Source organism: Manis javanica, chromosome 5, assembly GCF_040802235.1.
Source record: "Manis javanica isolate MJ-LG chromosome 5, MJ_LKY, whole genome shotgun sequence".
NCBI classification, from domain to species: domain Eukaryota; kingdom Metazoa; phylum Chordata; class Mammalia; order Pholidota; family Manidae; genus Manis; species Manis javanica.
In genome coordinates, this window is record NC_133160.1 from 28,279,781 (window position 1) to 28,304,990 (window position 25,210).

Below are 25,210 nucleotides of genomic sequence, written 5' to 3' on the forward strand. Positions count from 1 at the left end.
AAACCATTAAACTCTTGGAAAAAAACATAGGCAAAAACCTCTTAGACATAAACATGAGTGATCTCTTCTTGAACATATCTCCCTGGGCAAGGAAAACAACAGCAAAAATGAGCAAGTGGGACTACATTAAGCTGAAAAGCTTCTGTACAGCGAAAGACACCATCAATAGAACAAAAAGGAACCCTACAGTATGGGAGAATATATTTGAAAATGACAGATCCGATAAAGGCTTGACGTCCAGAATATATAAAGAGCTCACACGCCTCAACAAACAAAAAACAAATAACCCAATTAAAAAATGGGCAGAGGAACTGAACAGACAGTTCTCCAAAAAAGAAATACAGATGGCCAAGAGACACATGAAAAGATGCTCCACATCGCTAATTATCAGAGAAATGCAAATTAAAAATACAATGAGGTATCACCTCACACCAGTAAGGATAGCTGCCATCCAAAAGACAAACAACAACAAATGTTGGCGAGGCTGTGGAGAAAGGGGAACCCTCCTACACTGCTGGTGGGAATGTAAATTAGTTCAACCATTGTGGAAAGCAGTATGGAGGTGCATCAAAATGCTCAAAACAGACCTACCATTTGACCCAGGAATTCCACTCCTAGGAATTTACCCTAAGAACGCAGCAATCAAGTTTGAGAAAGACAGATGCACTCCTATGTTTATCGCAGCACTATTTACAATAGCCAAGAATTGGAAGCAACCTAAATGTCCATCTGTAGATGAATGGATAAAGAAGATGTGGTACATATACACAATGGAATACTACTCAGCCATAAGAAGTGGAAAAATCCAACCATTTGCAGCAACATGGATGGAGCTGGAGAGTATTATGCTCAGTGAAATAAGCCAAGCGGAGAAAGAGAAATACCAAATGATTTCACTCATCTGAGGAGTATAGGAACAAAGGAAAAACTGAAGGAACAAAACAGCAGCAGAATTACAGAACCCAAGAATGGACTAACAGGTACCAAAGGGAAAGGAACTGGGGAGGATGGGTGGGCAGGGAGGGATAAGGGGGGGGAAGAAGAAGGGGGGTATTAAGATTAGCATGCATGGGGGGGAGGGAGAAAGGGGAGGGTGGGCTGCACAACACAGAGAGGACAAGTAGTGACTCTACCACATTTTGCTAAGCTGATGGACAGTAACCGTAATGTGGTTGTTAGGGGGGACCTGATATAGGGGAGAGCATAGTAAACATAGTATTCTTCAGGTAAGTGTAGATTAAAAATTTAAAAAAAAAAGAAAGAAAGAAAGAAAAGGGGGATTACTCCTTAACAGGATAAAACTATTGGTAAATCAAAGATCAACGCATGCTTTAAATATCCTTAATGTTGATCACTTAAAGGGTGTCAGATGATCAGCTATGGAGATACTCTTTTCTGATAATATTCCTTTCTCTTAATTAAAAAAAAAAAAAAAAAGCAGTTACTGTGTGCTGACCTCCAATGAGTTCTGCACAGTGGTATAGAGGGCATGTCAAAGTGTGGGCAAAGGGTCTGTTTGTTTCTATGCAGAAGATCAAGGCCTAGCTTGGATACCCAGAAAATGAACTAAGATACGATATGAGGAGGAGCTTCCGGCATCAGCACTCTCTGGAGGACTCGTGCCGGGGGATGATCATCAAAAAGCCTCCACAGGGATCCGGACGATGCTGCGGTTGTGGCTGCATCCAGCCCACCGTCTCCTGGACTTGCCATAAGAAGGAGGAGGGAGATGTCTAGGCTGGCATGTGCATACAGTGAGACAACGAATTTGACTGGATCTGTACTGTTGGAACTCAACCAGGAGTTGGGAGGGGTGCAAGTTGTAGCACCCCAAAATCTCATGACTATAGACTATCTATGGTTAAAAGAACATATGGGATGTGAACAGATCCCAGAAATGGGCTGCTTTAATTTGTCTGATGGTTCAAGTACAGTTGGACAATATCCATCATATCATAGATAAATTTTCACAAATGCCTAGGGTGCCTAAATGGTTTTCTTGGCTTCACTGGAGATGGCTGGTAATTATAGATTTGCTTTGTTTATGTCACCGTATTCCTATTATGTTAATATGTGTGTGCAAATTAGTTAGTAGTTTAAAACCTATACATAATTAAGGTACTATACAAGAAGATATGTCAAAGAAATAATCAATCCTCCCAAGTTTCCTTCATATGCTACATCTATAGCTTTTCTTCTTCCTTCCTAATTACAAACCTTAAATAGAATTCGTGCCTCATATCGAATTTACCGAGTATCATAATTCCTCCAGGTGGTAAAGATACCTCGAGACAGGTGCTGGGCATAGAAGCCACAGGGCATAAATCTGCAAAGAAGTAAAAAGTTAACCTTTGCAAACAATATGGCTTCTCTCTCACTTACCAACTTTACATTTCCCTGTATGGCCCCGGAAGATGACTGGTTAGCCAGAGACGGGTAAGATTCCTCAAGGGAGGAACAACCTAAGACAGGCACAGTCGCAGGGGGGCCATCAGGTGAGAATTTGGGGATCAACAGAGGTGAGGCTCAGAACCTCACCCCCCCTGCTTTGAGAGAAATCTTCTGCATCCGTGGATGTCTTGCTGCCCTTGTCTAGCCTGGATTAATACTTAGTCCATAGGCACACACCTGATCATCTGATCATCTATATTTGCCTTCTTACAGCACTAAACTATGTTTTCTACCTTTATCTTGCATCTACCTACCACTTCAGCATTTTATTAAAAATAAAAATAATAATAATAATAGGAGAAATGTGGGATCAACATATAAATCAAGTACAAAAATCAAATGAATATTCATATTTGACCTGATGGTTTATAGGTCATATTGCATGATCAAAACCGAAAGTTTCTGTGATGAATGCCCTTGTACTGTTCACCATGTAAGAATTTATTCACTCTGTAAGAATTCGTTCACCATGTAAGAACTTGTTCGTTATGCTTCAGAAGATTGGAGACTGACGAGAATTAGGCTTGAGATGGATTAATGATTGTACATTGAGCATTGACCCCCCTGTACTGAATTTTATTGTTGTTAACAACCATTTGATCAATAAATATGAGAGATGCCCTCTCAAAAAAAAAAACAAAAAAAAAAAAACAGCACTCATTATTAGCTCAGAGCTCTGTAAGTCAGAAGTCCGGCATAACGTGGCTAGATTCTCTGCTCAGGGTCTCACCAGGCTAAAATCAAGGTATCAGCAAGGCTGCAGCTCCCATCTGGGGTTCAAAGCCCTCTTCCAAGCTCACAGGCAGAATTCATTTCCTTCTCTTGCTTTCCCTGTGGCATCCTCCAGAGGGACTCCAGCAACAGGGGACCAAAATTCTTCTAATTTCTGACTTTCCCCTCTGCCATATCTGCATTCTCCTGTTTGTAAAGCCTGTGTGATTACTTGGACTCTTCCAAAGAATCCAGGATACTCTCCCTATTTTAAAGTCAATAATCTTAATTACATCTGCAAAATTCCTTTTGCTCTTCACAGGTGCACCACAAGGGGGGGGGGGTGCGGGGGAGGGGCTGCACCGAGAAGCAGGGCATGGGGACTAAAAGTCTGCCTACAGGTATCAAGTGCTTTTGGCTTTTGGGAAACTTCAGTGAATAAAACAGACACAATGGCCTGCCTTCACGGGACTTACAGTCTAACTAGGGGTATAAAAACACCTTATGCTTTCAGCCACATACACACATGCAAGGTTCAGATTGCTTCGGATTAAGTGTTAATTGAATTCCTGCCCCTTCTTTTTTTTTTTCTAACCAGGGAGGCTCAAGAGTTTGTGGAGAAGTATGAAGGAGCCTTGGGAAAGGGGAAAGGCAAGCGTCTCTATGCCTACAGGATGCTGATGGCTAAGGTGTGTGGTGCAGAGGCAGCAAGCCTGTGGAGGGCTTGCTCAGCTTCCGAAGGTGGGCTACCATCACAGGCACGTGTCCCGCCTCACCTGTAGGCTCCAGCTTCCCCAGAATCCAGAGCATGAGCTCCAGCTGACCATTCCAATTTGTCCAGTAATGGAAACCAACTGGATCCTGCCTATGTCTCTATCCGTATGTTTGAGGGCTTCAAAATATTTCAGACTTATTTTCTCTCCAGGAAATAACTAATTCACAGAATGAATAATATTAAAACCATTAGAATCTTATTTCCAACCCCCAAATCAGGAGACCTTTTCTGATGAATCATCCATTTTTATAGAATACCTTCAGGATTTTTTTGTGCATTCCTTGTTTATTGATGTATAAGTTTTAACTTTATCTTGTGGCCATTTTGATAGTTCATACTCTTCCCAAAACTCAGTCATTTCATTAAGATTTTCATGTTTTAATGGATAGTAACAGATGGTTGTCCCATGATTTTTGTAATTCCTTTCTATATATGCTGGGCTTGAATATTTTTTATTCCAATATTATTTTTTCTCTTGTTTCAGGTTTAATTGCCTGATGACTATTTGTGGGTTTTTTTAATTAATTTTATCTAGAAACTATTTGCCACTTAACAACTACACACTCAGATCCTTTTCCAGCTAAGGAATATATATATCTTTGATAAATGATACTACTGTTCAATCATGTTTCTATTCAGAGAGTTTGTTACTTCCTTAGGAAAATGTCTGCTGATCTTCTGTCCTCTGTATTTGTCTCCCTTCATTGTTTTTAATTTTTTGCTTTCTCTCTTTTTGTATTCTCAGAAATTTCTCAGGTTTATTATCAGTATCACTGAATCAGTTTTCTTCTGTCTCAATTACAGTATATTTACTTTCATCTTATCATTGACCTTCTAGCTACTTTGTAATCCTTCCACACGTCACCTATATTCTTTTTAAAATCTCAAATTTTTATCCTTTACTCTAGAAGCCATAGGATATTTTGTGTATCCTATTAAGAGTGTTGAACCATTTCTCAAAATATATTCATGTGTCCTAGAGGAAATGCTTTCCAAAAATTTCAAAGAACCGTGTCCCCTTTTCCTTGTTGTGCAGTACTGTTTCTCAGGCCTTCCTGGTTTAGTTACTCAGACCCAGATTTCACCCACAGACAGGATGCACAGCTGGCCTGTGTCTTGTTCAACTACTGTTTGAAATCCTTTTTTCCCCCAATATATAGCTGGAGAGCAAGATGGCATGCTCAACTAATAACCAGGGGCAATAGCTACCGTCTCATGCAGCCCTGAGGAAGGGAGTTGGGGCCTTCTCCTGCCCATGCACCAGCCCCATTTTCTGATTCTCTAAACCAATGAAGGATACGAGCTTCAGTGCAGTTTTTCTGAGGCCTCTCTCTCCCCACCTCCCACCCCCACCTCCAGGGCAGCACTTTTCAGGCTGAGATGCCCACAGCCTTGAGGGGCTGTTGGGTGGTTGCCAAGCAGCCAACTGACAAGCTGATGTCTCCAGGGGCCTCATCTAGCAACATTACCCCTATTGGCCCTCAGCCTCACAAGCCTCTATTTTGTACTGATTTTATCAGCACCTGACAGGGGATCCATCCTCTCAGGGGAGGACTCACATTAATAAAGCTTATGAGACTGATATATAAAACCAAGTGCTGGATTATTCATTTATAAGGAGAAATAACTGATGCAAGAACTGGAAATTTTGAAGTCCACATCAGCAGTGCCTTTTATTTTTTATAGCAGAGTTAGCTACGTAGGTATCTAAATCTTAATCACAATTCCAATCCATTAATTAATTTGCTGCCATAGAAACTTCAGTCCAGGTGATGGGCAAATACTTTCCTTATATACAGACCTCCATGGGAAGCCAAATTAGCCAAAGAAGATTTCTGAGCACGGAGTCAGAACTCGGGAAGGCAGATGGAGCAACAGGACTAGAATGCCCCATTCTACCATCTGCTTTCTCCACACCCCTTCCTGTTTTAGGGACATCTTTACCATGCTTATCAACCAGCCTTTGCTTATGGGTCCCCTTCTTTGCATCTGTCCCCTCTTCTGACAGGTGGTTTCCTTAACCATCCAATCAGGATATGGTCAAAGGCTTCCAGTCTGGAAGCCCATCTGATTCTTTCAATATATTGTTTGATCCTTTGATCCTTTAGTGAATTTACAATTTACCTCATTTCCTTCAAGTTCTTATTTCCTCTGTAATAATAGAAACTGATCTTAGAATCTTCTCCCTACTACCTCTTTGCCTGCTGTTTTCTGAGTTTTTTAAATTCCAGATGGATTTATGTCCAGGAGTTGGGTTGCTGGACAGCAGCCCCTTGAGGAATTGACAAATTGTCCCCGAGCCCGCAGACAGATAGCTATTCAGGTTTCTGACTGGGACAGACTCTGAGTGTTGGAGCTGAGAATAGGCCATGGAAAAGAGCAAAGTGCCTTCCTAACTCCTTTCAGGGAAAACCAGGCTGTTGTTCTACCGGGAGAAGAATCAAAAACCATGGGCTGAGGTCTCCTTACCAGTTCCACCCTCACTGTAGCTCAGCAACAATGCCTATCAGCTTTAGGTACTTGGTTCTCTGCCACATGTGGGTGTGAAACTTGTGAGATTTCTTTATTCCCTTGAATTTTTGTTTTAAGGTAAAGAAAGTTGTGTCAGAGATGGCTAACCCAAGTTGACCCCCCAAACCAGAAATTACACACAGAATTTGTAAGTTCATATCTAACCTGTCCAAACCTGAAGTTTTACCAGCCCTGACTTCTCTCTCATTCCACACCTGACGTTGGAAAGTGAAGATCTGAGCATTCGCCTCTGGCAGCCTGCACTCAAGGTCTCAAGATGGCAGCATCACCCATGTGGCCACCTCATGCTGACACGTCAACATCAATGTACACCTCCAACAAGCCCCTCCAGGCCCCAAGGCAGCATGTTAATGAATTGAGGTTATTACCTGTTTCATTTCAGAAATGGGTCAAGTTTAAGAGAGACTTCAATAATTTCAAGACTCAGTGTATTCCCTGGGAAATGAAGATCAAGGATATTGAAAGTTAGTATTTTGATGTCACTATTTTTAGTTGGCTTACTCAAGTTCCAAGGGCTTGGATTATGTTCTCGACCAACCATTCAGATTTCCTCATAGGTACTGTTGGATTAGAAAAAAGAATGGGCTTTGGACTAGTCAGACCAAGATTTAAATTACAGTTCTTCACTTTCTGATTGTGGGAGTTTAGGCAGACGGGTTAATCCCACAGAGCATCAGGTTATTTACCTGGACAAAGTAAGTGGAGGTCAGGATGTCCCATCCACGTAGTAACATGAAAGTTGAACCCACCCCACATGCAAAGTGTTCAGCAGGGTTACCGCCTTCCTTCTGCAGCACTCTCATCCCACCCTCTTTTCTCTCCAGGTCACTTTGGCTCTTCGGTGGCGTCCTATTTCATCTTCCTCCGATGGATGTATGGAGTCAACCTTGTCCTCTTTGGCTTGATATTTGGCCTAGTCATAATCCCAGAGGTAAGCAAAGAATTTCCTATGCCTTAGGGTAGCACTGAGACTTACCATGATCACCATCCTCATTTATATTAATCAAATACTCTCTGTTTCACAACACAGGCAGTCATTCACTTTAAATTCTATACTCATATCGAGTACCCAGATAGTTCAGGACAAAGAATGGAACCAAAATACTTATGTTTCTGAATTAAGAGGTGGACTCCGAAATTTTCTGTTTTTCATTTTACTTAAATCAGTGGAGAATTCATATCTCAGAGCTTTCTTTTTCTTTTACCCTAAAAAGAAAAGAGAGAATGTATCATATCATCATTTATTGCCCAAAAACCTTGCATTTGAGTAGTGCTACTCACATTCTCCCAGTCGTAATCACATGTGGATGTAGGTATAAGCTTACCTGTACATGGGTAATTGAGGAGCCAAAAGGAATAAGCGACTTGTACCGAGCCACACAGAGTGTTTGTAGTGGTTAAGATACCAGATCTCGAGTGTTGGCCTGGGATCTTTCCCAAGGGCACCTGTGGTCTGCTAAGCACCCAGCCCAGCAGGTGCTACAGTCCTGCCTGAACCACCTGGTGCTGGTGCTGGGCACACACGTGCATTGACTGCAGCAACTTTCAAGGGAACGCCATGTCTGCATTTAATATTTTCCTCCTTCCAGGTTTATTAATTGGTTCTCTGAGAGCTTAGTGATTCCTATTTTAATGTAAGTGGTTCCAGCAGCATATTGGAGTCAATTTCTGTAGTCACATCCTTGGGAAACCTCTCTGCACATCCTCTTTTCAGGAAATTGAAAGACCTCCATGGAATGTGAATTAAAGCAGATTAGTTGTAAGAGGCTGATGGTGTATAATAGTGTTCGGTAGCAAAGGAGTGTTGTTTTATTTATTCAATCACTGGATTCTTTTCTACATTACCTAAAAAGTATACTTAAAATACGTCACTAGTGCTCGCTTCGGCAGCACATATACTAAAATTGGAATGATACAGAGAAGATTAGCATGGCCCCTGTGCAAGGATGACACACAAATTTGTGAAGCGTTCCATATAAAAAAAAACAAAGAATGAAAAAAAATATGTCACTAGCTTTTTTTAACTCCTTTATATACATGCCTGGAAACCAGTGTTATGCGTTCATTTACTCCTTTGTGTCTTCTTAAGCCCTTATTACTCTCTGATAGAGATGTAAGGATTTTGAAATTCTGTCAAGTGTGTACAAATGCTCTTGCACTGAGGCTGCTTCTCTCCAGGGGGAGTTACATCCTTTTTACATTACAGTGTAATTTTTCTCTTCCTTATTTACATCAAAGGTTTGTCTCTTTTAGTTATTTTATTTAAAAAACAACTTTAGCTTTGTTGATTCTCTTTTTTCTTAACTCAGGCTTTTGGGGGAATAGAAATTACATTCTGTAAAATTAATTATTTTTAAGTGTGCAGTTCGATGAGTTCTGACAACTATATACAGTGAGGTAACCATCACCACAAGTGAGATATTGAACATTCCCATCACCCCAGAAAGTTCTCTTGGGCCCCCTTTGCAAACAATTTCCTCTCCTTATCTCTAGCCCCTGACAAGCATTGATCTGATTTCTGTCCCTAAAGTTTTGCCTTTTCCAGAACATAATATAAACAGAATTGTGCAGTATGTAGTTTTATATTATGTAGTGTTCTGTTACATTTAGCACACCTTTGAATTTCATCCATGTTGTTGGATTGGTCAGTTGTTGGTTCCTTATTGCTGAGTCACATTCCATTTTACAGATGCACCATTGTTTGCTATCTATTCACCACCTTATAGACATCTGGGCTATTATGAATAAAGCTATGGTAAACATTCACATTCAGCTCTTGTCTTATGTATCTTTATTTCCCATACCACTAATTTCTGCTCTAATCATTTCTTTCCTGTCGATTTCTTTGGGTATGTATTAGTTATCTTTTGTTGTGTAACAAAAAGTACCTCAAATTTTTTTGCTGAAAACAACATTTATTATCTCACAGTTTCTGTGACTCAGAAGAGGCACAGCCAGGGTGTTATAAAGGCTTGGTGATGTTGTTTCTTAAACTAGATAGTGCATACATACTAATTTTCTTTTCATTATGAATCAACTATACATATAAAGAGAATATAGCTATATATTTATATATACTCTTACATATACAACATATTTTCCAATAAGAATATAAATTTAAAATAAACAAAAAGAAATGGAGGGATTACCTCAAGTGATGAACCTATAAATTAAAGAAAAAAAATGTTACATTAAATGGTGAACTATTAAAACCTGTTACTAAAAATCAACAGCAACATGGTGTACCCCTTTCTCCATTCTTTTTCAACATTATTTTGAATTTTCTTCCTAATGCAGTAAGTCAAGAAAATTAAGCTTATGTATTTTACATAAAAAAACACAAAATTATTTAAGTTTGCAGGTGGTATTATTATACATGTAAAAATTGCAGCAAGTCTACCAAAAGTTACTTGAACTAATGAAAGAGTACACCAAGATGGCTAGGGTCATCTTAAATAAATATTAGTGGCATTTTCTATAGTCAATATATGATTTGAAATGATTTGTAACATTCTCACACAATAGCAACAAATCTACAAAATAACTAGGAATAAATTTAACAAATTAGAAGACTTCTGTGAGGAACACTCAAAGCATTACAGGACAAAAATATAACTGAATAAATAGGAGGACACATTCTTGGAAGAGAAAACTTAATAACGAATCAGTCCTTCCTAAATCAAAATGCAAATTTAATACAATTCTGATTTTTCTTAATGAAGGATGTGAAAACAAACACATATATCAGAGTATTAATAACAATTATGTATAATGAAGAACTAAAAGTACTGTCATTTCCAACAATAGGGGATTTGTTAACTGAGTTTATGGTACATACATATAATTTGATACTTTGAAGGCATTTTACTGAGAAATACCATATGCCATAGAGTATTGGTTGTAAAATAATATCAAGCTAGAATATAGGAACCACATTGTTTTCTTGTGAAACCTTCATAAGAGTGTATTTCAATTATACCTTAGTAAAAAAATAATAATAATATCAAGCTAAATAACCATATTAAAATATGTATAAAACTCAGAAACAGCTGAAAGGAACTATGTGAGTATCTAACAGTCATTATCTTTGGGGATGTGGAGATGACGGGGAAATTTTTAAATGCTCTTCTGTACTTTTCATACTTTCTACAATGAGTGTGTGATACTTTTAAAATAAGGAAAGTGATAAATGTTCTTTAAAGAAGACAATGGGTGTATCTTGCTCTGAGAAGGGAAGTATTCAACCCAGTATATGATCGTCTCTATGTGTTTGTATTTTCTCCATAACTGTGTCATTCTGTCCCTCCACAAGGTACTGATGGGCATGCCCTATGGAAGCATACCCAGAAAGACAGTGCCTCGGGCGGAAGAAGAAGAAGCCATGGATTTTTCTGTCCTTTGGGATTTTGAGGTACCATTGCCAACATACCGGTGCACTTCTATTTTGTGATTATGAGGCTTAAAGATTGCACAGATAAATGTGAAAAGATGCATTTAATTATTGGAAAATCAATTATTTTTTTATAACACATGAGCTAGCCAATCTTGTCCTCCTAGGTCCCCTTCATGGGTCTGTTCTCCAGCCACACTCTGATGGACGCTGAGTCCCTCATGCCGTCACTGCACCCTCATTCTGCCAGATCTATATAGGTGATCGTACCAGATGTTTTTTTCTCCCCGTCCCCACATTAAGACACTAGGGCTCTTGCCAGTCCAGCCTTTCCCCGAGCTTCCCATGGCATCTTCAACTGAACATCCTACTTCAAATTCAACATCTATCCAACCAAACCCACATAGCTTTTTCCCATCTCCTTTATCAGAACCACCTTCCATCCGGTCATTTCCGTCTGAAACCTGAAAGTCATCCTATACTTCTCCCTCTTCCTCCACGCTCACCCCCCACATCCCGTCAATCACTAAATCTGAGCCTATCTACTAAACATTTCTGGAATCAGTCCCCTTTTCTCCATCCCTCTACCTGTCCTTTGAATAATGCCCCCTCCGTCTCAGGACCACTGTCAGAATCTGCTACCTCTTCTCCTTGCCATGGCTTGGCTCCTAAAATCTCCATTCCCTATACTGCCAGCATGATCTTTCTCAAATGTAAACCTGACCCTGTCACTTCCCTATGTCAGATATTCATTCATTCCCATTCCCAGATGGAATAAAATCCAGTGTTCTGAATTGGATTTACAAAACAGCTGTTCATGACCTGGCTGCTCCCCATCTGTCCAGCCCATGTCCATCTAAGACCTCACACTTCACGTCCCAATGTTACCAAGTCTGGGGGAAGTCCTTGAGTGCATCACATATTTCCAGTGCCTCGCTGCCTCTGCTCAGGGTCCTGTGGCTGGAGCACTCCTCCTTCCTCTTTGAATCCCCATCCCCCCTGGCCTGGTCTTGGTCTGCAGCTCCAAGAAGTTCCTAAGGCTGGGAGGCCTGGCAGTGGTGGTTCAAGCAACAGAGCATTGCTGCTGCCCTTTGTCACTCTCACAGTCTGATTCGAGACCCCTCAGAAATGTGTGAAACAGAGGTGGAGTATTTTTCCAAGCCACATGGAACAATACTGAATAACTATTATACTATTCCTATACTATTAAAGAATATAGACCATTGCTCCTATATACCACTACTAAGGACTTATTTTTGATTTCACTCAAGGACCCCTGGTGAAACATTCTATCTACCCCCCAAAACTAGATTTATTCAACAATAACCCCCTGTTTTATTTTTTGTTGTTGCCAATGATAAAATTGTATTTTTCAAGCAAAAATGAAAGTACTGGAAGATGTCTCTCCATCACCATGACAGTGGCAGTTTGTCCATAGTTAAATATTTTTCTGATGAGCTCAGTGGAGATATTAACAAATGTAATTTTTTTGATATGGTATGAAAAATATGTCAACATTTGGCATATTTCCATAACTCATATGATCCCCCTTCTGACGCATCATCAGAGGTCAGTAGTAACCTAAAGCTATGTCACAGTGCCTACATTATTCATCTCACTCCATCTCATCACGGAGGCATTTTATCGTCTCCCATCATCACAAGAAGATGGGGTGTCCAGACGATAAGACAATTTGAGAGAGACCACATTCACATAACTTTCATTACAGCATATTGTTATAATTGTTCTATTTTATTATTAGTTATTGTTGTTAATCTTACTCTGCCTAATTTATAAATTAAACTTTATCATAGATCTGTATGTATAGGAAAAGACATAGTATATATAGGGTTTTGTACTATCCACAGTTTCAGGCATCTGCTGGGGATATTGGAATGTATCCTCTGCAGATAAGGGGGGACTACTGTAATCAGTGTTTGGGGGAGAACAATTTATTTTAAGGTAGCAAGGTATGGAAAGTTCATTATGTGATTGAAATTCCACATTACAACTAACCTTTAAGAAATAACTATTTATTCATTGAGTTTAGTATAATATCAAACAAACAGTCGCAAGTATATGAAAAAACTATTAAGATTTGCCTCCCCTTTCCAACTACGTATCTGAGGCCAAAATAACCCCCTGTTTTATATCCAGCACAGACATAAAACAAGTGCTAAAATTTTAAGTTAACATTGACTAAATAATTACACCTAAAATGTGCACAAATTACATCAAAAGGCAATTATACCTAAAAACCAAAACCAAAAACAAAATTGAAGTTCAGGTTAGACTGTGAGCCTTACTAAGTATAGTTTCCTTTAGAAGTTTTGAAATACTGAGAAAGTGTACAGACTACCATCTACATCCAAAATGTTAAATTAAGATCTGGGGATGAGGCAAGAATTTGGAGCTGTATGTGCATGTGCACAGAGAGACACACACCACCATCCCTAACTTCATCCCAAATGTTAGCAACACTCACCTCTCCATCCTGTATCGCACTCTGCACAATGGAGAAATAAAGAGAATGAAGCAAAAAAGGGGGAGATGTGGAGATGTGGATAGACTCTGCGGGAAGGGAAGGGAAGAGCAGGAACACCCAGGACTCTTCCTTCCTCCCTCAGACTCCCATTAGGCCCCTGAGAAAACAATCCCTGGTGGGAGGGAAATGTCTGATGACTATCTGTGCTGAGCGTACAAAGCCCCGAGCATTTGGGTTTGCTGTCCCGCAGGGCTACATCAAGTATTCTGCTCTTTTCTACGGCTACTACAGCGACCAGAGGACCATAGGGTGGTTGAGGTACAGGCTGCCCATGGCTTACTTCATGGTGGGGGTCAGTGTGTTTGGCTATAGCCTGATGATCGTCATTAGATCGTAAGTATGACCACCTCATTTACAGGCTTGTAATTTTCTTCACACACACAGCCCACTCCCATGGCCACTCTGCCTACTTAACTTCTTGTGTTGGGGAATTTAGGGAGAAAACAAGGAAACAAAGCAAATGTAGACTGTCATATGTGGTATACGAGACATAGAGTAATGCGGAAAATTCTAGGAAATGGGATAGACACTCCTTTAGATGATGCTGATTGGTGCCAGTCACTCAGAGTCTGGGACATAGCATTTTAGATAAAGGAAGAGCATGTGCTAAAGCCCTAAGGCAGCAAGTATTCTAATGAATTCCATAAACTTGAAAAGGCCATTGTGGCTTGGGAGGGCGTACCTGGTGAGATCAGGCTGGAGAAATTTTCAAGGTCTTTTTCTGCTTTCCCCAAAACTCAGCTTCCTCAGAGAAACTCTTCAGAATTCTGTAACTCTAGCTTGCATGTGAGTACTGAGCCCAGCATGTATAGTTATGCACAGTAAGCCTAAATGAATATCTATGGCTGTAATTAACCATGGTGTCCTTTCTGGCCCCAACTCTACCTGTCTCTGTGGTCAGAAATGGCCTTTTAATATGTTTATGCTTCTTAATTCATAGTCTCCGAATAAAAATTTGGCCCAGCCCATGAATTGCCTCCTTCTAAGGCAGAGAACCCCAATCAGCAAGAGTGAGTGCAGGGTTGGGGGCACAGCCTCTTGCATAAACCTGACCACCAGGGCCCACCCACCCTTTAGCATGGCCACATCTTCTCCCAGAAGAGCATAGCTAGCTGTGTCTGCAGGAGAGTAGAGAATGCTGGAAGCCTGGTTAGAAGCCCTGAAAGGGAACTGTGTGGGCCCAGCATGACTTTCTAGCACCTCATCTTAGGAGAAAATGCTGCTATTCAGAGCTTGTGTGGTACACAACAGTGACCACTAGTGATATGAGGCTGCTTAGCTCTATCAAGAGAAAGAAAAAACCAAGGAGACAGGCTTTGTTTTATTCTTAGCCCTCATGTTATGTTTTTCCCTGCTATTGTCTCCAGTAAGTATATGGATAAGTTCTGTTTCCCTGATGACCCAAAAAGCTAACTAAGCCAACCAAGCTCCTGGAACAGCAAATCCCAAAAGCCACCGATAGAGTAAGGTAGGTTTAGAGAGGCACAAACTACCCTCCCACCACCACCACTTTATCTGATAGAGCCCCTGCTGGGAATTCTGATTCCCACAGGGCTGAACTCTAGGGTGAGAACTCCACAAAGAGGGTAAAGATAGGTAAATGAAATGGGCAGGTAACCTGGCAGGTCCAAGGTACTTTCAATCAAGCTGGCTTAAGAAAAGAATGTGCATGTTACCTGGCTGCAGTAACAACTGCCTCGGGTGTACTGGATTGTACATCAGAAAAGAATCTTTTTTCTGTTCAAGAAAGCAGATGAATTAGAGGGGATGTTCCTCTTTGAGAACAAAATCCTCATAAAGAGTTCCCAAACGACATCGACAGGTGAGTCAAGTCACAGGAAATCAGACATCAAGGCAGAAAACATGCTTAAATGTCCTGTATCCTGCAGGCTTCTTATTACCCAGCTGACACCACTGTGCTCACAGGGACTGTGAATAAGGCACCCTGGCTATCATTCGTCTGACTCAAATCTATCTTGGCTCATTCCCCTCACTGAATGTCTGCTTCCCGTGCCCAAGACGGCTCGGGCCAAGCTTCCCTGGGGAATTCAGCAGAGAGAGGGTACACGTGACAACAGTGTGTGCACCCTGCAGGATGGCCAGCAACACCCAGGGCAGCACAAGCGAGGGGGACAGTGATAACTTCACATTCAGCTTCAAGATGTTCACCAGCTGGGACTACCTGATCGGGAATTCAGAGACAGCCGACAACAAATATGCCTCCATCACCACCAGCTTCAAGGTAGTCACCCCGGGGCACTTCCCACTTCCCCAAGGAACTTCTGGGTCCCTTTGGGACTGGGAAACTTGGCCCCGCACGGGCATAGGGAATAAGATCTCCACGTGAGTTGTGGCAAGAGCTTTACCAAAGGTAAAAGTCTAGCTCTCAAGCCTACAAAAAAGAATGCTCAAGGCTGGTACCTACCATCTGTTTCTTAGTACAGCAGAGAATCATGGATACTGGGACCTGTCCTCTGTATCCTTGTAGAACTGTTTTCTTCTGGAAGAAGTGAAAGGACTCATTTGGGGCAGCAGTTCTCAACCTTTCATGCAAGTTTGAATCAACTAAGGAGCTTTGAAAATCTTCTAGGCCCTACCCCAAGATTCTGGTATAATTGGTCTGGGGCAGGGAATGGGCATCAGATTTTTTTTTTAAACTCCCCAAGTGATTAGAACACCCAGAAAGAGTTGAGAACCCTGGTTTAGAGTGTGGGAATAAAGGAACCAATTAAATGTGCAACTTCCCACGTAATTATCTCATTAATTTGTTCACAAAAGAGATGTGAGGCCTACACATCTCTATTTATTCCACAAAATTAAAGCAAACCTGAGGGTAAGCAAATGAATGAAGGCAGAAACTGGTACACCAAAACACCACTCATCTTATTTTTTTCCTCCTCAACTGTACAAACCATTCGGAATTCTTGATAGTTCAATATTTCTCCTGTGTGATCACTCAGACTTTCTTTCCCCCAAGACCCCGCAGAGGTCAGAGTTACAATGCAGCATGCTTGGTGGTCTTATCTTCTTCCGTTTCCTCTCTTCTGGCCCTTCCTGGGAGGAAAGGGGGCTGCTGCCCACTGACTAATACCTACAGATGACAGCTATGCCCTCCAGGGTCAGGGCTGGGGCTCAGCAGCTCACTACATGAGTTACTTGAGCCCCAGAGTCCTGTCATCTTGGCAGTAGGTGGAGCAGGGAGCTGACTTGGTTCCCCTCCCCTTCTCCTTCTCCCTGCTACGGGAGCTCTGGCGGAGCATCCAAGGCAGGGCAGGGTCAGCTGGAGGCCTTGACTGTTCTTCCAGGCCTACCAGAGTGAGACAAAGAAGGTCAGTGTCTACGAAGCACTCTGAAAATCTAGGGAGGAGAAGAGTCTATTAAACATCAAGATCATCCCCTTACATAACAGGGCACATGAGAACTGTGTGAGTTAATAGATATTAACTGCTTGATTAGCAAGTTAAACCTGAACCTAAACACAGGAACTGTTCATTGATTAGAAAAGTCTCCTTCCAGGCACTTTGGTACCCAGGAGACCTTTACCATTTTGGCTCTGCCATACTATCTCTGTCTTCATAGGCAGTTATTGATGCAGGATATGAAGATTATAATAAAAAATCTATGGTATTTTTATATACTAACAACAATTAGAAAATGATTTTTAATTCCACTTACAATAAAATTACATGAATTACATAAAATTGCTAGGAATAGATTCACAACAACAAATATGCAACATTGCTGAAAGAAACTAAAATGCCCTAAATAAATGGAAAGATATTCTATGTTCATGGATTAGAACAAGGGTTAGTAAACTATAGTCCAGGGCCCAAATCCAGCCTGCTGCCTATGTTTTTTTTTTTGCTGAATAATAGTTGATACACAGTATTATGTTAGTTTCAAGTATACAACAACAATGATTCTATAATTATCTAATTATTAGCTGCTCATCCCAACCTGTGTAATTATTATCTGTCAACATAGGAAGTTGTTACAGAATTACTGATTTATTGAAATAAAGTCATGCTCATGTATTCACATATTGTCTGTGGTTGCTTTCATGCTACTACAGCATAGTTAAGCAGTTATGAGAGAGACCACATGGCCTGCAAAGCCAAAAATATTTACTATCTGGCTTTTAATAGAAAAAGTTTGCTGACCTCTGGATTGGAAGAATCCGTATTGTTAAGATTCAGTTTTAACCTTTTGACCTATAGATTTAAAACAATCTCAGTCACACAGTTGCTGAAATCTCTCTGGGCCTTAGTATCTGTGATTAGTTACCAACAGTAACTATTGGCTGTGGTTGGGATTAAGAGGGATAATGCATGGCAAGTGTTTACCACTATATCTGGCTTATAGTAAGTATGCAAGAAATCTAAGCTTTTGTTATTACATGTACCAAAACAACATTAACAACAAAATATATTTTCTTAAAGAAAACAACCAATTCTTCATAGAGCAACAGTGCTCCATATTACCCCCTCCTCTGTATTATTTCATTTATGGAAATACAGGAAGTAGTAATCTCAGGAGCTCAGCAACAGTGGTGCCTGTTGGTTCCTGGCCTGTCATTATTCACATCTTATTTTCATAAATTAAGGAATCAATAGTGGATGAACAAGAGAGTAACAAAGACGAAAATATCCATCTGACAAGATTTCTCCGTGTCCTGGCCAACTTTCTCATCATCTGCTGCTTGTGTGGAAGTGGGTACCTCATTTACTTTGTGGTTAAGCGATCCCAGGAATTCTCCAAAATGCAGAACATCAGCTGGTATGAAAGAAATGAGGTAAGGAGGACATCTCTGCTGAAGTGAATGTTGAGGGCAAATACTGAAATTATACTAGTTCTACGCCATTCCGTTGAATTACTGAAAGTCTGGATCACAGGACTTGTTTTAAAAAGTGAAATTACATCCTTTTCTAGTCAAGTAGCATGACCATCTTGAACAAAGAGTCACTGTTACTAGGCTTTCACAGCTAGGTAAAGCTGGATTGTAATTAGCATGTCAATCAACTGGACAGCCAGTTGTCCTAACATCAATTATTTAAAAAGTGATCTTTTCCTCATGGCTCTACAGTGCCATACATCATAAATCAAGAGTCTATTAATGTGTGGGCATGATCATGGGCTCTTTTTTCTATTTCATTGGTCTATTTGTTCCTGCATTAATTACACACTGACAAACTATGTCTTTATAGTATGTCTTGATACCTGGTAGAATGAGTTCTCTCACTGAGATCCACAGTAAAACTCATTAAGGTTTATTATGATTATATTGAACCCATAAATCTCTTTTGGGAGTTTGACATCTGTGGTAGTTGGTAAAAATGGCTACAAATTCTTCCCATTCTTGTATGTACATTTCTTTGCAAAGTTATTTTTCTGTCCTCTCAAGAAGAGGTAGCATCTGTTTCCCCATCCCTTGAATCCAGCTGGGCTTGGCCATATGACTTACTTTAACCAATGGGACATTAGCAACCATGATACAAGCAGATTTAAAAGTGCTTGTGTATTGGAACTTGCTCTCTTGGGAACCCTGGGACCTCCACCTTATGAACAATCCTGGGCTAGCCTGCTGAATGATGAGAGACACATGGCCCAGTTATCTCATTACCCTAGATGATAGCCAATCAACTACCAGACATGTGAATGAGTCAGCTGACCAGAGATACACGAATGAATCCTGGTAATGCCAGCAGAAGAACCACCTAGAATCACCATTTTACACCTAAAGAAACTATCAGCTCAGAGAAGCTATGTAACGTTTCGTAATTTACAAGCCAGCAAGTGATAGAACTGGGGCTCAAACCTAGAGAGCTGAGTCCAAATGCCATACTCTTAACTGCATCCCTCTACTGTCAGTTCCCTTCTGTGATCTGACCTTCCTGTTCACCATGCTTCTGGGATGAGGACTCCACGGGTGACTCTTACCTAGCTCACAACTTTTACAGAACACAAGGCACTGTCCTGTATGTTAATCCATTTCGTTCTCAAAGAAAGTTTGCTTTTTTTATCAATACTAATAGCAGTAATTGTGATAGCAACCAGTCACAGAGCAGTTATTATGTGTAGGACATAAGCTTACTGCTCAGGGCATGTTGACACCTTAGCTGGGATCACACAGCAGGTTGCCCAGACCCTAGGGCATCTCCTGAGGTGGAGGAGGGGGCAATAAGGAGATGGCAGTGCAGGGCCCTGGGGGTGGCCAAGCTAGTGATATTGATGACACAAGTAATCTAGTCTTTCCTGATTTCTCAGGTAGAAATTGTGATGTCCCTGCTCGGGATGTTTTGCCCCCCTCTGTTTGAGACCATCGCTGCCCTGGAGCATTACCACCCACGCATTGGACTGAAGTGGCAGCTGGGCCGCATTTTTGCGCTTTTCCTGGGGAACCTCTACACATTTCTCTTGGCCCTGATGGATGACGTCCACCTCAAAGTAAGGCCACAGACTACCCCAAATCCCTAGTGACCACCAAATTTCCCTTTTAGAATATAATAATGTTTTCCTTATGCATAATTCATATTAATTAATGAACTTTTGGAAAGTTCAGAAAAGTAAAAGGAGAAAAAAAAAACATCTCCAGAATCCTACACCCCAAAGACAACCACTGTTAACATTTTGCTGCAGTTCTTCACTGCCTTTTTCTTTCTTCATGTCATATACATGTCTTTTGGTACCTTTAATATTTTATCTGCAGCCTTTCCCTTACGGTTTCATGTGGCTATAAATATTTACCAGCCAAGTAAGCGTCCATTGAGATGACGAGTCATAGTTGACTTGACCTATCATCACTGCTTACCAGATGGCTATGGGGCACCCACAAGGTCAGGTGCTGGGGGTACAGCAGACAACAAGACACATCCAAGAGTGTCCACACACTGGCTGGGAGACAGACTCATTGATCACAGCATGCTGTGGTATGTGTTTCAGTGGGGACAAGCGCAGAGCAGCATGGTGTGCAGAGGAGGCCGCCAGACCCCACCCTGGGGAACCTCAGGAGACTGGAAAAAGCAGAGGGTGCAAACAGGGAACTGCATAGTGGCTGAATAGTAGAGGAGAGGGCGAGAAGTGAACAATGAAGCTGGGGGGAAGGGCCAAATGATGAGGCTCCTTCCCAGGTCCGCCCCATTACTGAGTTGCATGAACTCTTTCTTGAGGTTAACGGGAAGCTGTTGGAAGATTCTACGGATGGAAGTGACTGAATCTGGCCCTTGCCTCTTAACCTGCATCTCTGCCTTCCCTCCTGTTCCACCCTCCTGAGCTCACATTTCCTCCACAGGGCAAAATCCTCTCTTGCCCCTCTCTCTACCCTTCTCCCCATGTTTAATGAGTTGATTATTCCTCCCTAAGGTTTTGGCTCAGATGTCACTGCCTCCAGGGGGTCTTCTGTAACTCCCCCTGCTGATGTGGATTTCCTCAATCCTCAGAGAAAATGTTCTGTAGCTCTTATCATTGTTCTGCAATTGTCTGTCTGTTCATCGCTGTCACATACTAGACTGTGAACTTTCTCAGGAAAGCACCAGCTCTCTTGTTCACTCCTGCATCACCACTGCCTCATACACCCAGAATAGACCCTGAATAAACTAGTCTCAAAAGAATGAATGAATGCTTGGATGGATGGATGGATGGATGGATGGATGGATGGATGGATGGATGGATGGATAATGATTTAGAGAAGTCTAACTTCATGGAAATTTCCCCTCTCTCCTGTGTAGATTGAAAGCAGGGAGGGCATTTCTGGAGAGACTCTGTTGAGGGGCAGGGCAGAGGCTAGGTATAGGATTGTGGCGTATGCTGGGATTAATCATTGCTCCTCTGGAAACAGTCGGACCACCCCTGGCTCCTTCCACCTCCGCATCTCCATCTTCTGTTCTAGCTTTCTCAGGAAGAAGCAATAAAGAACATCACTCACTGGACTGTTTTTAATTATTACAACTCCTCGGGTTGGAACGAGAGTATCCCCCGGCCACCCCTGCACCCTGCAGATGTGCCCCGGGGTTCTTGCTGGGAAACAGCCGTGGGCATCGTGAGTAGTTACATTCTCCTGAAAAGGGGACCCCTGCCTGTTCTCAGTTCTTTGTTATTCCTTCCTTGATATTTCCATTTTTAAGCCACCAAAACATCAATTCAATATTTCTTAGTAAAGTTCCATCTTTTCACATTCTCATTGTTTTTAGTTTCTCACATGTTTCCCTATATGCTCCTTTCATCAAACTAATACCACTTGGATTTCTTTAGTTTCACTGCAGATTTCACCAAAAGCCTAAGCTTCTCCACCTGGAAGTTATGAATGCTCCTAAAAACTGGATGCAGCTTTTGTGTGTATATGCGCCTGTGCATTTTTCTATAGAGAATTAATGACTTTCATTAGCATCTCAAACATTAATAACTACCATTTCCCCTTGTCCACTTCACTACCATTCCTGTAGCTTGCACAGTGTGGACTTCAGAGGCTAATGTTCTTTGCCTTCCTAGATAGAAACCTGAAGTATTCCCAGGTAATACCAGGATCAGTAATACTAGGTAATACTACCTTTTCTTCCTCAACTCCATCTCTCAACGTGCGGTTTCTATTCACCTGCCGCCCCACTAAGATGCACAGTTTATTACGTCATTGTGGGTCCCCTGAAGAATCCACTCACATAGAGCATTAGACAACAGTGTTCCTAACTGAGGATGATGATGTACAAGGGAGGAGAGGATTACATCACACACCCCATCAAACACTGCCTACAGGCCCGCAGACATGTTCCTGCTGCACAGTCTACCTCCCATGGGGCCCTACTGGGGCCCTTCTCCCCACTTCCTTCATGGAGGACTCAGACTCACCATTTCTTGCCTCCTCCAGTTCAGATTCCCCCACACTCTCAAATCCTCATCATCTTTAATGTGCAGAGCAACTAAGCTTCCCCTCCTACATTTTAAACCTATCACAGTGTGTAACAGAGAAAGTCCTCAGGTCAATACAATTCAACCTCTTTAGAAAGCAAAAAGGAGTTCATCACCTACAGAATTCCTTTGGAATATTCTGCTATAGAATGTCTCATCTGCTGCTCCATGTCCTTGGAAAGCATCTCTTGCCTTCCTCCCTGAATGCCCATCACTGATTAAAGCTTACTTCTCTCTGAGCTTGTTGGTGGTGATGGGTTTAAGGTCCTGTGTCCTGCCCACCCATGCCTTCCACCACCTCCACCCGGGGTCCCGGTGCATCGTCTTGCACAGAGGTGGAGACCTGACTCACATCAGTTTGTCTTCCATTTAGAAGCTTTAACCTGATATCTTATGGAGGAATAACCCTGAAAACTCATCAGCCATTCATCCCGCAAACATTTTTTAATCATCTTGGAGGCTACAAAAATTAATAAAGCAGACCCTGTGCCTCCTAGGAACTCCAAGTCTGTTAGGTGTTGTAATGATGCCTGCTAGATCTTTTCAATTTAAAAAAATAATAATAAATTATATATAGTCAACAAAACAGAAAATCCTGGCTTTTGGTTCATCTGCTATGTGCCTCAATGAAAAACCTTCATTATTTTGTTTATAATCAAGAAAAAAATCCAAGTAGCAAGAGGTGAAGAAAGCTGGCTGCTGTCCCCTGTGTGTGATGGTCAGATTGAGTCTTAGCTGAGGCACCTCGCACTTCTGAACAGGTGGCGGAAGCAAGGAGGGAGCCATGAGGTCCTCTAGCTGTGCCACAGTGCTGATGACTACCAAGCATTGAGTATTGCCAACATGACAGGAAATTTGCACATATAATCACTAAGCTTTACAATAACCCTTGAAGGTTAATACCATTATTGGCTTCAAGAGGTTTAGAGGTTATTCCAGACCAAACAATTAGTAACTTGTAGAGCTGAGACCTCCAAAGCCTGGTTTTCCAAAGCCTGGTTCCTTTCTCTGCACCACCACTCTGCCACCAAGAACCAGAAGGTAACAGAGAAGAGTTCAGGTGGGTGGGGGTGACTCTCCTTGGCTGCAGTCAGTCGGGAGAAGGGGACAAGATCAAACAGTGACCACCCCCTCTTTCTGTGTTTGCCTTGCAGGAATTCATGAGACTGACGGTGTCTGACATGCTGGTAACCTACATCACCATCCTGCTGGGGGACTTCCTGCGGGCTTGTTTTGTCCGGTTCATGAACTACTGCTGGTGCTGGGACCTGGAGGCTGGATTTGTAGGTCACTGTTCCATGGACATTCCACAGAAAGACATCTCAGTCATCTATCTGATATAGTCAGATGCATTCTTATGCATTTCTTTAGATGCTTAATGTCAGTCTCTGCTCTGTGAAGTAGAAAAGTATTTCATCTGTATTTCCTTTAAGGGCCCTTCTTAGAGGAGACTCTGCTTTTTCCCAGTGTAATTAACAATGTGAGCTCCTTATCTGGGAAATGGAGCCTTTTGGCCTTGGGAAAGGTGGATCACACGCCTCAGTGCTGAGCAGATAGATCGGTAGAGCAATGCTGAAGCAGCACCACCTTTCAGCAGGGAAGGCAAAGAACACTAGTCTTAGAAGTCCACACTGTGTGAGCAGAAAGTGGGTATGGGTAATTTTTGAGACTAATGAAATTCTGGAGTTAGGGAGGGTCGAATGCTTCAGAAAGTCCTGGAACACACCAAGAACACAGTGACCATTGGTGCTGTCTTCTATATTATGCTTTGAGAAACTTTTGACTCTTATTTTCTCTACCTGGACATGCCTCTTCCCCACCTGCATGGGAAAACTGTTCATTCTAAATGTGTGTCACTTCCTCTCTGCAGTGGCCTTCTGTGATCTGGTAGACTCTCTGGCTTCATCTGTCCTGTGAAGGACTCTTCCACAACACCTCACTCACCAACCCAATAGTCACTGGTGTTGGAGGCGACCTCCTCCTTGAGCTCCATGTCTTATTTACCTATGTCATCCTCACCCTGGCCTGCAGCAGGGTATCTGGTCCAGGTAAGGGCTCTAGTACAGGTTTCTGTCATATTTTTTTCTTTTAGTAACCAGCCACAATTTAAGACACCTACTCAACTTCTCCTCACCAACAAGGATATCTTCATAATCTCATCTGAGAGCAAGGATGAAAGACCTCAGGCTCAAAGAGGATGCCCTCTAAAAGGAAGACACAACATTGCTAAGATATCATTGCCCTTAAATTAATTTACAAGTATAACAAGGTCCCAAAATAATTCTAAAGTTTATACTAAAAATAGGCATGGGGAAATAGCCAGGAAAACTTTTAACATAGCAGAATGAAAGGGACTAACCTACCATTATACCAAAACATACTATGCAGCTGTCATAATGAAAAACTGGGAATAGACAAACTTATCGATGGAGCAGAATAAAAGGTCCAGAAATGGGTACAATCTATGTAGAAATTCAGTTTATGATAAAGGGAGTCTGTCAAACCAGTGGGAAAAAAGGATTATATAACAAATACATTGAGACAACTGGTTAACCATTGTGGGGACAGGGGGAGCTATATCTCTCACCCATTTCACCTAAATACATCAACTATAGAGGAATCAAAGATTTAAATACCAAAAAATGAAATCATAGATCTCTAAAAGAAAGCATATATAAACTGATAACCTTGGGGTGAGGAAGATTTTTCTAAGCAGGACACAAAACCCAGTAGATAAAAAAGTTTTTACAATATTTTAGTGTTAAATTTTAAATTCCCGAGAGTGAACTCTCATGTATTTGGATTATGCTTGTCTCCCCCTCTGATCCGTACTTGCTCGACCTTCCTTTCCTCTCTCCCATTCCTGTCACGCTTCACCTCCATTTCTGGAAGACAGATGGGGAGTCGG

At 41.6% G+C, this 25,210-nt stretch overlaps 1 protein-coding gene and 1 non-coding gene across 2 annotated transcripts in view; both read left to right on the plus strand.

The window, feature by feature from the left end:
- The window catches only part of TMC2 (transmembrane channel like 2), an 87,900-nt gene that overhangs the window by 38,182 nt on the left and 24,508 nt on the right, over nt 1–25,210 (plus strand). The window contains exons 5-14 of the mRNA XM_073238064.1: nt 3,761–3,851; nt 6,852–6,933; nt 7,294–7,400; nt 10,782–10,880; nt 13,595–13,737; nt 15,499–15,646; nt 18,008–18,196; nt 19,669–19,848; nt 21,290–21,439; nt 23,457–23,585. Coding sequence (XP_073094165.1) covers nt 3,761–3,851; nt 6,852–6,933; nt 7,294–7,400; nt 10,782–10,880; nt 13,595–13,737; nt 15,499–15,646; nt 18,008–18,196; nt 19,669–19,848; nt 21,290–21,439; nt 23,457–23,585 — 1,318 coding nt within the window. The remainder of the gene's footprint in view (nt 1–3,760; nt 3,852–6,851; nt 6,934–7,293; nt 7,401–10,781; nt 10,881–13,594; nt 13,738–15,498; nt 15,647–18,007; nt 18,197–19,668; nt 19,849–21,289; nt 21,440–23,456; nt 23,586–25,210) is intronic.
- LOC118972284 (U6 spliceosomal RNA) lies at nt 8,344–8,450 on the plus strand. Its single transcript, XR_005061185.1, has one exon. It is a non-coding gene; the product is annotated as a U6 spliceosomal RNA (small nuclear RNA).